General features: G+C 41.2%; 2 protein-coding genes across 4 annotated transcripts; both read right to left on the reverse strand.

Moving 5' to 3' along the window:
* Window positions 1-2,057: 2,057 nt before the first annotated feature.
* Window positions 2,058-7,822, reverse strand: LOC120895207 (beta-1,4-N-acetylgalactosaminyltransferase bre-4). 3 transcript variants are annotated; one of them, XM_040298343.1, is made up of 9 exons: window positions 7,697-7,822; window positions 7,498-7,571; window positions 7,319-7,439; window positions 5,881-6,103; window positions 5,131-5,807; window positions 4,512-5,058; window positions 4,352-4,447; window positions 4,116-4,242; window positions 2,058-4,041 (listed from the first exon to the last, which is right to left on the reverse strand). In XM_040298343.1, the coding sequence occupies exons 4-9, from the start codon at window positions 6,012-6,014 to the stop codon at window positions 4,033-4,035; spliced, it is 1,590 nt and encodes a 529-aa protein (XP_040154277.1). In that variant the 5' UTR covers window positions 6,015-6,103; window positions 7,319-7,439; window positions 7,498-7,571; window positions 7,697-7,822; the 3' UTR covers window positions 2,058-4,032. The 3 variants fall into 3 exon arrangements, with proteins under 3 accessions (XP_040154277.1, XP_040154276.1, XP_040154275.1); XM_040298342.1 differs by having other exon boundaries at window positions 7,319-7,604; window positions 7,697-7,810; XM_040298341.1 differs by adding an exon at window positions 7,107-7,215 and having other exon boundaries at window positions 7,319-7,810.
* A 1,143-nt stretch (window positions 7,823-8,965) lies between these two features.
* LOC120895693 (tubulin-specific chaperone D) lies at window positions 8,966-12,902 on the reverse strand. Its single transcript, XM_040299253.1, has 3 exons — window positions 11,131-12,902; window positions 10,635-11,048; window positions 8,966-10,556 (listed from the first exon to the last, which is right to left on the reverse strand). Exons 1-3 carry the CDS (start codon window positions 12,797-12,799, stop codon window positions 9,136-9,138), a joined length of 3,504 nt encoding a protein of 1,167 aa, XP_040155187.1. The 5' UTR covers window positions 12,800-12,902; the 3' UTR covers window positions 8,966-9,135.
* Window positions 12,903-13,851: the final 949 nt, after the last annotated feature.

The raw sequence follows: 13,851 nt of genomic DNA on the forward strand, positions 1-13,851 counted from the left end.
TATCTATGAATATAAAGTTTATAACCGAAGTTGAAGAGTTGGAATTTATGATATCGTGTATTTTATTTAAAATAATGTTCGATAATGTAATAATTATATTTTAAAAACCGTACACAATATAGATATTGAAGATAGGGTAGTTGTGGAATCTTTGGAAATGTATGTATAACGGTTATCAGCCCAGATATTCAAAAAAATACATAAATTTCTTGTCAATGACAACTTTTAACTGTCAAAATCAAAATCGTCGTATCTGCGAATCGTCGTAGCTCGAAGGGGTCGTAACTCGGGGGACGCCTGTACAGTGGAGCGCCGTTTATCCGAGTACCTTTTATCCGGCTTTCCGTTTATCCGTGTTGTTGAGAAATGACAGTTCAATACAAAGGTGACATTGCGTTATGAGGAGCGTATTTAAAAAAGCGGTTATAAGAGCACATTATCAAAACAAAAAACACTATAATTCATGGCAAAATTCAAATATTCTCATGGGAAAAACATGAAGTTAATAAAAACTGGGTTATTTTTATAAAAAAATAGGAATTTTTTAAAGAACTAATCAGAAATTGATGATAAAATATATCATTTGACTCATTATCCGTGTTATTCGCTTATCCGGTCGAGGTAAAGTTCCGAGAAGCCCGGATAAACGGCGCTCCACTGTAATGAAACAAAATAATACGCACACTCTCTCTCTCTAACGCACATACACTCCATTCACTTCTTGTTTAGCAACCTGTTTGTTACACGTAAGAATATCAATAAAATGCAGTTTTCTACAAAATTATTAGTTTCAATTTGTTGCCCATAATCGTCATCATAGCAATGTACAGGCGGTCCCCGAGATTTACGGTTAATGGGGACTAAAACCCAATCTCAAACTTCCTCGCAAGTCAAATCTCGTAATTTACAGCCAAAATATCACTTATTTTCGTATATTTTTGCAAGAAGGGAGTGGTTTTAGCCACTCAATGAATTATGTGATGTTATTCTGACGGAATATATTTTTTTTTCAGTTTGAAACTGTTTTTAACATTCGATCAAAAGGGAAATTATTTGGCATTTTACAATTCATGTGTCAAATCAGTACAATTTGCTCAAAGAACTGTCAAATTTAGAAAACCACGTATCTTCGAGTCCGCATATAATAAGTACCGTGTATCGCGGGGACCGCCTGTACAAAACAACCTATAGTTAGGATACGTATGCGGGATGATTAATTATAGTAATGAATTGGAAAAAAAATTATTCGATAAATAAATATAAGCTCCAGTTTGTTGACAGTCAACACTTCCAATATATTCCATATATCCAATCTCCTCAAAGTGCTTTGTGTGATTTGAGTGTCAGGCTCGAAACGTCACGTGAATTGATTTAAATTTAAATGGGACGTTGGTTTTGCCTTGTTCGGGAAAGTTGGTAAGCTGTATAGACTAGAGATGAGTTCTCCGGTTCACGTCCACGGTTCCACTTCGGCTCTGGCTAGGTTGCTTCCGATTCAGACTCCAGAGAAATGGAATCGTTAGCTCAGTCGGTCTTCTCCGGAATCGTCCTGAATCGGCAGTTATCGTTCGGAATTGACCGAAATCGTCGGAATCATCGGAATTGTTCGGAATAATCTGGAATCGTCAGAATGTGGGCTCGATCCATTCAGGAATCGAACGTATAACGAACATTTTGTTAAAATCATACGCAGATTCACAACTATCGGTTGACTACAATTCTGGACGATTCCGACGTGAGTGATTGAACCTACCCTGCGGAACTGGTTACGACATTTGATGGAAGCGTCCGGACCCGGTTCCACTTTTTTGTGAATTTTGCCCAGCTCTAGCATAGATGTAACTCCATCGCAAAAAAATATTCAATCTTTATAAGAGAACATTAAACCAAGTAGCTGCGATATTATGAATGCATGTTTGCTATATGTTGTTAGATCATGTACATATGCCATGTAATGATTATTAAATGTACACTGCACAAACAAAGCATTGAGTTCATAGGACTAAAACATTCTCTAGGTACTCGTTTTGTAAGAGCAATAAACGTGAACAATTCGGTACAGTTTCTATTGTTTATTGTTTTATCTCATTCAAAGTATCTCTGCGTATTCAAGTATTGCGTAATAAAGTTTCCCCCAACGTACACTAGTTCCCGCTACACTGCAGTTTTTTTTCCAGTAATGGTAAGAATAATTGTGGATTAACATGATCAAGAGATTCATCATTGCGAATAACTTTTGAAGAAGGGTTAGTTTTGTGTGTTGGTCTTGAATGGTAGTATCGTTCTTAGTGAGTATTGGAATCATAACAATCATTACAATAATTGCAATAATACTATCTAAACAGGTGAACCAGGTTCGTCATTACTTTCACCAACCAATTCACAACATGTTACGCATACTCGTTGTACATTTACGCTCCATACGCTTGTTTTGTTTTTTTAGTCCAGTGTGAGGAAGAATGCTTGTTGAGGTCTAATTAGTCTATACTCCAGAACGTAGAGCGGGAATTAACATAGGGACTAAGTTTGAATGATTCGATCTGTCTGGCAATTTGTCTATTACGCATATCTATGCTATCGTGGTGTAAAGCATCTCACGGTTAGCAACTATCTGCCGGAAAAAATAAATTAATTAATGTAACAATAGCCATAATTAATAATTTCAATATCTAGCTTGAACACGATCAAGCGTCTAACGTACGAAAGGAAAACGACAGCTTAAGAGTTCAAAAGCGGCACCATCTTCATTGTTTGATAATTTTATCATATCTTGCGGATTTCTGCAACGATGCCTATTTTGTTGACTATTTTGGATCTAATACGCAGTACAAATTAGCTCTCTCCATTCATCCGGACGGAACTTAAGAAACGTTTGTGCCCATTCGTGTGGCTTGTATTTTGATTATAACAGATCTTTCATCGTGAAATTTGTGCGTATTTCCGTAAGTAAAGCTACATTGCTTTTTATTATTCATTTTTAACAAATTTGCATTCAATACTAAGCGTTGCTAATGGTCTTGTTCTTCTTCTTTGGCTCAACAACCGTTGTCGGTCAAGGCCTGCCTGTACCACTTGTGCAGTTGGCTTTCAGTGACGTATGGTTTACTCCCCATAGCATGATAGTCGTCAGTCCTACCGTATGGGGGCACGGTCCTTTTGGTGGCATGTTGTTAAGTCGTACGAGTTGACGACTGTACCACGAGGTCGGACAAATGGTTGCTAATGTTCACATTTGCTAAAGAAATCCACATTCTTGCTCACTATATAGGACACGTCGTGTCTGTCGTATGCATACCAATTGAGATTACATGTGCTTCAAATCTTTGTTTTTTCTTCTACCAGTGAAAATTGATCTAACAATCCAAGATTCCGATTCCGTTGCAGGTTTGCATTGAGCATTAATTGCACTAAATAACACAGACACAAGATCATGCTTGAATTGAATATGACAACATTCTTTTGAAGAGTTATTGAAGTTATCAAACTTAATTGTCAATCGTTTTCTATTCAGCGTCGTCATACTTTGGAAACACGTATCGGTTTGTTCATCAACATTTTAAATGTAACATGTAACATAAGTACCACCGAACCGCTGTTGATTTGAATGAGCAAATCAGGCAAAATTAACAGTTGCTCAAATAATGCTACTTAGAAACTACTCTTATCTTCAATATCGATTGATAATTTGTTCGATTTATAGGCTTATTTGATAGTTTTTTTATCACTTTCCCAATGAAGGAAACAGGATGACGCAGGATTGTGGAGCACAACGTTGGCGCTAATAAATTTGTGCTAGATTTAGTGTTTCTTTAGTTTCCATGAATAAGTGGATGGAAATAGATTCGTTTATCTTACACCGTTGCTAAATCATAAGAAGGTTAAATGTTGCCTGTGAACACAATTTTAACTCGCTACGTACAATAATTCAAAATTATCTACATCTCAACAATGCTGCTGCTGCCTGCTACTTTTTGGGGATTGTTTGCCTTCTTTCCAGATTTAGCCTAACCAATCCGCTAGAAACGACAATCATCAGCTGCCCTGTGGACAAAATGGTACATTAACAAAACGGATTAGTGTTTAAAGATACATCGTACGATGAAGATCACACTTACATCCGGTGAAATGTCTGCATGAATCCAGGTGTACAAAGGTTTACGTATTAAGTTTACCAACTGATAATGCAGTGAATTCAGTCCATCGCTATCGAAGCGTTTAGCTCCATTTACTAATTTTTCGTATCTATGGATTGATGATATGAAAGCGTTACAATTAATGCAAGAATAAATTAATAACAAAAACAAATTCGCACATGGAGGAATGTCGATAGTACGATCTATTTGATACTTACCGCTTAGGGTTAGCTTTCTCTTTTTTATGTGATAGCATCGTATATCGTGCTATGTTCACCGGGTACCTAGCGATGTGGAAACCGACATGTTTTAGCCTAAAATATTGAAAATAGAGCAATATTACTTTACTTCTTACATATTACTACAACAGTTACGAACCGGTTCGACATGTCGTCATCCTCTCCACCCCACCCCCAAAACGCGTTGGAGAATCCGTTCACCATTCGGAACTGTTTCTCTGTCATGGCTGAGACACCGCCAAAGATGGTACTGTACGGTAGCTTGAAACCGAAGGTATCAACAGCGACCGACATGTGACGTGGTTGGTCCGGGCACGTATAGAGATTACGATCATCCATGGGAAGCAGATCGATATCGTGAAATACCATACATTCCCAGTTCTTTTGCTTCATCGCTTCCACAAAGCCAATGTTCATGAGGGCGGCACGATTGAACGAGGATCCAGCAGTCTGCTCCACTATGTATATGCCGTACTCGAGCTGTTGCTTCATCAATAGTGCATGGATATTCTTGAGGAAGATTGGTAAGTGCTTTTCACGATCACGGTATGGTACGATGATGGCTACACGGTTTCGGGCGGTACAGTCCGGCGGTACGTACTGGCCACCAGGCTGCAGCTTATCGGCGAACCGGCTTTCTACCGCGCTCAGAGACTCAAACGCCACATCCACTGTAATGGGTCCGTCTGAAAAGCGTTGGTTGTGCAATGGTTACAGTAAGAGATGTATTCAACATGATTCATAATATTGATACTTACCCAGGTTTGGAGGAATCGGTGGACAGCTGTCAATGGTAAACCTGTCCGACAAATTATTATCGTTTGTGCTGCTTCCATCCCGTTGTGTAGGTTCATTCTTCAGTGGCTCCTGCTTCAGAGCGGTTACCATGGAGGCATTGTGCGCAAAGTTAGTGGCATCTTCGGCCGAGGATTTGTTTGTTTTCACTTTGATCTCTTTTTCAGACTTCACATTACTCTGCCCAGAGACATTGCCTACAATACTTATGCTACTGCTAAAATGACTACTTACGCTACCAGAACTAATGCTAGGAGTTGCAATCGAAGAGAAATTATTATTTATCTTATCACTGTTCAGTTCATACTGTGCAGATACCGTAGTAGCTGTTCGATTGGTTGGTTGTTTTTCAAGATTTTTTATCACATTTTGAATTTCAAGGTTATTGTGCTGAACGCTTGTTCCATTTACTACACTAGACGACTGATTCGGTTGGGAAGCTCCCGGACTCTCCGCTGGATAGTTGGGCGTGTTCGATACGGATGCGTCGCGCCTCGATGCATCGGCGGAATCATAATTTACAGGATGGCCATCGGTGTTGTACTGTTCATTTGTGTTCTCATTTTTATCGTTACCTGCAGTGGACGTGGAAAAATGTGCTTCTATGCTGCCGTGTGTTCGTTTGGGCCATTGGGTTACACTGCACAGGACATACAATCAGACGATGCTAGAGTTATAACACATTCGCTTTTGAGGGGGTATAGTAGGCTTACCCTAGCTTCAAGCGTGAATATCTGTTGGTGTCGCTAGAGCTGTCTAGCTTGGAGTTTAGGAGATTTAACAGAATCAGCAAAAATCCCGCTCCCAACGCTGCCTTAATAGCAAGCGTGCGGTTACAGAACGCCATGGGTCCATTTACGTAGACAGATGGTCAGCAGTGGAGATCTCTTGAGATCCTTGTACTACAGTGCATCAATTTCTAGGTGCCGGGAGAATCTGTTGGGGGTAGATACAAAACTTTGCATTACTTTTGTGTTATTGTGCAAGAGGAATTGTTTTTTTCTTCTCAAAACGCTAGGGCTAGTAAGCGGAACTAAGTCGCAAGATCTTTTTCAGAAAGAGGAAATACACAGATCGGTAGATTAGAATAGCAGCATTAAAAAAATAATAAAATAAATAACCCAAGCTGATGAAACTTGAAACAATAAATATTTAAACCATTTAACATATTTGTGTTCCAGGTTTGTGGGGTGTCGGTAGATGTTATAGACGTCATTTAGGTTTCTGTAAAATCCGGATTAGATTCGTTACCTATTCATCATACAAATTTCTTTTTTTATAACTCTTTATACCAGCGATCGGCAAAATTCGGCTCGCGACCCGCATGCGGCTCTTTGATATCGAGAGCGCGGCTCTAAATAGTTCATATATTTCATAGAACTTTCACACATTTTGCCTCTTGATTTAACAATTTGCATCTTCACGTGAAACTCAGATTTTTTTTAGAATTTGTTTCTATTGGTCGCAACGTTTTGTACGTTAAAAGCACTGTACAAATAAAACGGCAATGCACTGCGCACCGGCATTTCGTCAACAGTAGCTAACACTAAATCAAAACGATTATGATGTAATATAGTCTATTTTGTGGTCAATATTTTGTTATTTTATACTTTTAATAATGTTGATTTATAGCTAGTTACACGTGTAAATGCTGTGTGATTAGAAATTCGCAGCACCGACTTTCCTGTTTTCATGCCGAAAAAAGACATTGATTCCAATTTTGTGTGAATGAAACGAGTTTACTCTTTGGACAGTGATTTCGTTGTTTTCCGATCTATTGCATTATTTTTCACAGAAATTTAATAGGCATGCAATTTGCAAGAAGATAGTTTTAACTGTGTGTCTTGCTATAATGTATCGTTGAATTATTTTATAAAATGGCAAATAGGTAAGAGGTCTTTCGTACACCTTTCCTTGTCTTGGCAAAGGGCTTGTTTACCTTCTAAATTTACTTGTTATCAAAGCCACACTTCAGAAGTACAAGTGGAAAACCATACACATCTCTTCCTCTCTTCTCGCTCTCTTTCGCTCCGTTTCTCTCTTCTTCACTGTAAATTGTACACTTTAGTAAAACTTATAAATAAGAAGAACTAATTCGACAAAAGTTTCCAAAAATTGTTCACCTTCCAGTTGGAATTGTATTGAACTCACTTGATCAGATGAACCGTGGCCGTGATTTTCACCTTTGATCACCTTCGATTATGAACGATGCGTACACCTCTTGGTCATCACGATGTGGCATAAGTTTTCACGGTAGCGGTTTAGGTGTAGACTGCATATGGTTTACGGGATCAGTAATCAATAATACACCTAAGTTGAATCACTCATACCGCAGTGGACCGTATGCGTAACTTGCTGCTGTAGATGGAATATTCGATTTTTCGCTTGGGATGTTGTACTTTTGCTGCAAGTGATTGTTTACAATTGCTTTTGTTTTCTATTGCCGTTTCACCGAGGATAAAGCATGTGGACGATTGTTTGGTGAATATATAGCACAGTTTGCTATTCAAATGAGGAAATCAAACTCACAGGGCAAAGGGCCGGCTAATGCACCGCAATTTTGTGTTATTTCGCTGGTCACCAAAATGTTGTTTGTGTCTAGCGTAGCACCTAATGTAGCATTGATAGGCGAAACGGCAGAAGTGTCGCTGGAAGAAACGGGGAAGGAGGTGGGTACTACAAATGACATTTGATTGTTGTTGGGCCATTTACGTAAACGTCAAACCCAATATGACCCAAAGTGTTTTGAAAATTGGGCGCATATTTTGTAATGCACTGTTAATACTTGTCTCAAGGATTGGTAAAGTAGTGAATGGAGAACGAGCCATTTTTGGAAGTATGAAAGGAATTGAACATTGCCGAAATATAGCTCTGTACGTTTATTTTGGGCCGTCCACAAGGAAAGAGGAGGCGTGGTAGGCCCAAATTCAGGTGACACGATGGCGTGGAGGCGTTAAGGCCGGGATAACGGACTGGCAGACGAAGGTGCGAGACCGTGACCGGTTTCGGAACACTCCTGAGGCAGGCCAATACCGCAAACCGGTTGTAGCGCCGGATAAGTAAGTAAGTACAGGCAGTCCCCGAGATACACGGTACCTCTTATACGCGGATTCGGAGATACGCGGTTTTCTAAATTTGACAGTTCTTTGAGCAAATTGTTCTGACTTGACACATCAATTGTAAATTGCCAAATAATTTCCCGTTCGATCGAATGTTAAAAACTATTTCAAAAGGTTTAAAACTGTTATATTCAGTCAGAACCATATCAAATAATTCATAAAGTGACTAAAACCGCCCCCTACTTGCAAAATTACTCGAATATTTGTGATATTTTAGCTGGAAATCACGAGATTCGACTTACGCGGAAATCCGAGATACGCGGTATTTTGCGGCCGTTTTCGGTCCCCATAAACCGTGTATCTCGGAGACCGCCTGTACGTTTATTTTGAGAACATATTTTTGATAGCGTTCTGTGGTATGTTTTGTGCTGCGAGTCCATACAGACTGCCTTGTCCTTACATTTAAACGGGACCTGGTCCTGGACTGATTTTTACCGGATCAATTCTAAAGCTTGCGTAACTATCTAAGGTTAGCGCATTTTAGTCATCTCCCTTCCTATCGCATAAATTAAAACAAATGAGCACAATTGTTCCCATTGATACGGTTGAACGAAATGTCACACTTTTACAATATCCACAAAAATACACCCGGAACAGTTGTATTGTATTGATGATCGTTGATTTTTGTAAAGAAATTCTATATGAGGGTTGGACACAGTCAATAAATGAATACATTAAGTATTGTTTTACCAGTGGTTACATTGGTGAATAAGTGTATTTCGAGTTAGTTCGAATGTGCGACATTCCACAGAAGCAGTATAGTATATTAGTTAGTAAGGCATTTCAATCTCATTTGCATGTTGCATGACAAAAAGGAGCTTAGCGGTATTGTATTGAAGCGTAAGTCGATTACTTCTTCGCTTTTGTAACTGGTGGTTTAATAGCCATCAGCGAACAAAGCTTATTGCGTATTTGGCGAGCTTCCTCGAGTTCACCGTCCCACTTTTCCTCGCTTAAGCAGACCAAAACTTCGTCGAGATTTTCCTCCGGTATGGATGTTTGGTCTCCGTAAACGAGCAGAGTTTCGTACATTTTTAGAGCTGTCTCACGGCGGATATTAACGCACACCATCCCGAGGTACACGACTAGTTTACTTAATACTCGCTTGCAGATTTTTGGCGCCAACATTAGGGCACAATAAACGGGAATGGAATCGATATGCTTTTTGGTGTGCGTTATCAAATCGTTCACCAGGTTGAATATTGGTTCAGCAAAACCGAGCGCGCTTTCTTCCGACACCAGCAACACCTTGGCGTTGGCGGAAGAGTTCAACAGTTCGGCCAGGAATTGAAATGTGGACGTAATGAATAGGGTGTCTTTCACTGTTTTTTCTTTTAAAATTTTTAGAACCACCGTGCCGAAGGTTTCTATGAAGCTTTGATGCGTTTTTAAATAGTCGTTCAAAATTTTGGACGCACACGTATGCAGCGATTCGGTCGGTGCACCGACACTCAGTATCAATCCGGCGGACACCTGCTCCACATAAGGGTTTATGCTTAGCAGCTCAATGAACATTGGGAATGTGTGATGCGGAAATAGCCACAGTACCTCAGTAGTGTCGCGTGGAAAGATTCTCTGCAGTTCCTGCCTATGGGTCATGTGTGGAATTTCTGGCTCGTGGTATATGAGCGAGGTGAACGTTTTACCAGCGACGGCACGGATTTTATCGATTCGTTCAACCGATTGCTTCGCTATGGCAATCATTGCATCCTGCACATGCTGTGGAGTGAGCAGCGAGGAGGGACACTTGGTCAGAAATGCATAGAGAGCGTTAAGGCTAGCCTCCCGAACCCACGAACCAATATCGCCTCTGTTGTCTAGTGCATACTCTTCCAGGGCTCGTAGATAGCAACCGTAGACAGGTCCGCAAAGTATGTCGTTGAATTGGGCCGAATGTGCGAATCCAACAGTCTGGACGATGTTCATCAAAGCGCGAATGCAGTCCCTGCGCAGCTCGGAGTGATTGTAGCCTACTGCAAACATTTCTGGGACCACGGTTTTCGTATCAATCACCATTACGATATCGTGCAAGCGCAGCTCCAGCATAAACAGTGGCAATGCACCAAGTGCGGACACAATGCCTTGTGCTTTGTGTTCAATTTGCGTGTCGCCCATCTCTCTGATGTAATTATCGATCAGACTTCCCAAACGATCAGCGGGTTCCGCCTTGTAGTAAGCGTCACAAAATCTCGAAAATGCCACCGTAGCCTGTTCGCGCGTCGTCGACTTTTCGTCGATAATGCTTTCATCCAGCAACAGTTGCCAGGATTCTATAGAAGAGAAAGTATCAGTTGGGGAGTGTAAATAGTGATTTACAGGCAGGCTCTACTATATGTATATGTATTTACCTAAATATTCTCTCTGGGTGATCGGTAGCTTAGCTTCGCTACAGTTTCGTATGAAACTGGCACAGCCGTGTTTCATGTAGGTTCCGCTCATCCCCTTGAATTGTCCACGCTGCCTATACTTTCCAATCAATTGGCCTGCCAATTCGATAATTGTATCGTTTACGAAACATCCTTGTTCCCCGTCGGTGTGCGTTGCTGTGGTGAGCTTTTGCAGAGCGTTAATTACTTCCCCAATCGCCAGTACGGCACCGTGGCGTGTATTGAGTTCGGTAGACTCTGCGAGCTGAAATAATTGCGGCAACACCGTGTTTTGCATGTATTGCGGGGCGTGTTTGGTGAGATTATTTAATGCCTGCGCAGATAGCTCGCGTATATTCGTATCCCAGTGATTGATTTTGCGAGATATGAGATGATCTGAAACAGAAACGGTAACGATACATGATCAATATAGAGTGTGCATACATCAGAATTAAAAGAGTAGCATTGCAGCACTCACCGATTAAATTATACTTATATTCATCAAATTTTGCGATATATTCGCTTATGTTCAGAAATGCATTACTTCGTACCGCGACGGAGAAAAAATCAGCTGTGGTAAGAATGTCGATGCCGTGCGGGAAATTGCCCAACCGTCCTACGCTCTCTTGGAAGGCAGCAGATGCAGCACGTCTACAATTGATTTCACGATCGAAAACGGCCGTCACTAAAAGTGCCGAAGCAATACGTTCTACAAACGGCTGCAGAACTGACGGGTGGTACGCCCTGGCGAATGCCCAGCTCATATAACATGCCGCATCCCGTATGTTTTGTCCCACGTTGCGGTATCCTTGAATTTCATCGTACACTAGCGCCTGCAACAGCAATGGAACAATTTCCGACAAACGTGAGGGCAACAGTAGACCCCGTTTGGCTAGCTCGGCCAATGCCAAACAGGCACCGTGCCACGCATCGTCCTGTTCCAGTGGGTTAAGCAGTTCAATCACTGAAGAAACTACTTCATCGCCCAGCAGCTTGGGCAATCGGTTCGTGATTCTCCCGATACCCTTTGCCGATGACCAGCGAACGATTGTCGAGTTGCCTTTCAGTCCGTGCAGCAATCGTTCAATGATTTCCTCGATATCGGCCGGCACCTCCTCGTCATCTACATCTTCCTCTTCTTCCGAACATTCTGGAAGCGATTCTGTTTGCTGCACCTCCTTGAGAGAGGCGAGCGTTACCGTTTTCTGCACGTTAGCTAGTAGCGATCGTGCGCCCCGCTGGTATCGCCATTTAGCAATTTTAGGCGGCAGTAGGACGAGTCCGATACGTTGACAGATTTTGATGCACGTTTTGTAAACTTTGAAGTCCTTCGATATCGTATCGTAATCCAAATGCAACACCCAATTGCTCAGCCGTTTTACGTAGGGAAGCAGGTCTTCTCGCTTTCCATGTTTCAGGATGCAAGCAATTGCTGAAAGAGGACCAAGTTTTACATCGACCCGATAGTCGACATTGACGGTCATTGCCCAGTCGAACATTTTTTCTAGATACACCATTTTTACATCATTTCTTATGACGAATCGTGCCACGAGAAATGCGACCACCGGTGAGCAGCTATCATCTTTTAGGCAGTTTGCTTTACACAGTTCGTAGATTCGTTCCATCGTCGTAGCGCATCCAGCATCGAGCGCATCTAGCCGGCTCAAATCAAAAGGATTCAGTACTAGTAGGGATAGCCAGAGCAGTCCCATGTAACGCGTTTCCCAGTTTTGCCAATCGTCTAGATTTTGTTGTTCGACCAGACTCAACACGAAGGGCAAGTGACGCACTTCATGGGGAAGATTCTTCACGAATGCTTTAAATGTGCGAACTTTACATAGCTGGTAGAGATATTTCGAAGCGCGATGTTTGATGGTAAGCTCCACATCCGACTCCTGCAGGTAGGGAATGATTTGGTTGACTATCTCCTCCAGACTTTGATCCAACAAGTGAGGCTGCTCCTGGTACTTGGAAAATATTCCGGAATACTCTTCATAAGCATGTTCGAAATCGTCTTCCGTGACGGACTTGTCATGCAGCCCGTCGATCAACTTTAACACGCGCAGTTTATCATTCTCCTGGAATGCATCTAGCACATTCTGCGGTCCGTCGTCTCCTTTATAATCTTCCATTGTTGATTCAACCATGGTTGTACTAAATTTGGCCGATTTTACAACAAATTTTCACTTATTGCTGAGCAGATGCGGTGCGGTTTATTGTTGTTGCTGTTTAATTGTATACAAATGACCAGATGACTGACATTCGAGTGACAGACCGAAAAAGCATAAATTTATACCATTTGATCGAAGTCTGCTGAAGTGATGTGAACTGGGAAAAGAGCAAAAGTAAGGCCGCGCTCTGGCAGCTATCGAACAAGACAACAGACCGCTGTCAGACACACCCAAAAACCACCGTAACGACAAAAAAGACAGATGGAATATAACGCATTGTAACGTTTCTGCTTTCCGTCTACCGAATTCGGTCCACCCGTCGGCGCAGCGAAGTTGCTGTTAGGCCGATGCCAGAAACACAAAAAAAAAAACAGCGTAACGAAAAAAGTAACGCTCCTTTTATCGGTCCACTGAATTCGGTCCACCCATCGGTGAGCGAAATGCTAACGAAATTGCTATTAGTATTCACGTTTTGTTTGTTTACCATAACAAGGGTTATTTTTCGGTTTTCAAACTTTTTCGTCACGGTGTTTTTTTAGTGTGCCTGGCAGCGGCCTTAGATTGCTTCGGCAGAGCACACCAACAATTTAACACAAATATCACCTAAGTTTTCCAATTATTTTCATCCAAAATGAGAGAAACAAAACTTAGTTGTATTTTGTTTATAATAACAAGCGTTATTTTTCGATTGTCAAATTTTTCAATAAATTTTAGTCGGGCAGCGGCGTTCCTAAGCGCCACCATAAAGCTTAAATGGCTGGAAAATCAAATATCCATAGAAAAAAAACGAAAGCTCGATAGCTTCACTGGTTTGCTCCATAGATGGCGCTTTATAACTCATCATTATATTGCCTACCTTTTCTTGTAATGTGTTTTACTAAGCTTTATCTGATCATGGCCTTTAAAAACCTTCCCTTTGAAACCCTTCCGAGGAATAATGTATAAGGCGTCATTTATCAATTATGTAACGCAAACATTGCAAATTTTCGACCCCCTGTCCCCTAGTGTAGCAAACTGTACCGTTGAAA

This window comes from Anopheles arabiensis, chromosome 2 (genome assembly GCF_016920715.1).
Source record: "Anopheles arabiensis isolate DONGOLA chromosome 2, AaraD3, whole genome shotgun sequence".
Classification (NCBI taxonomy): domain Eukaryota; kingdom Metazoa; phylum Arthropoda; class Insecta; order Diptera; family Culicidae; genus Anopheles; species Anopheles arabiensis.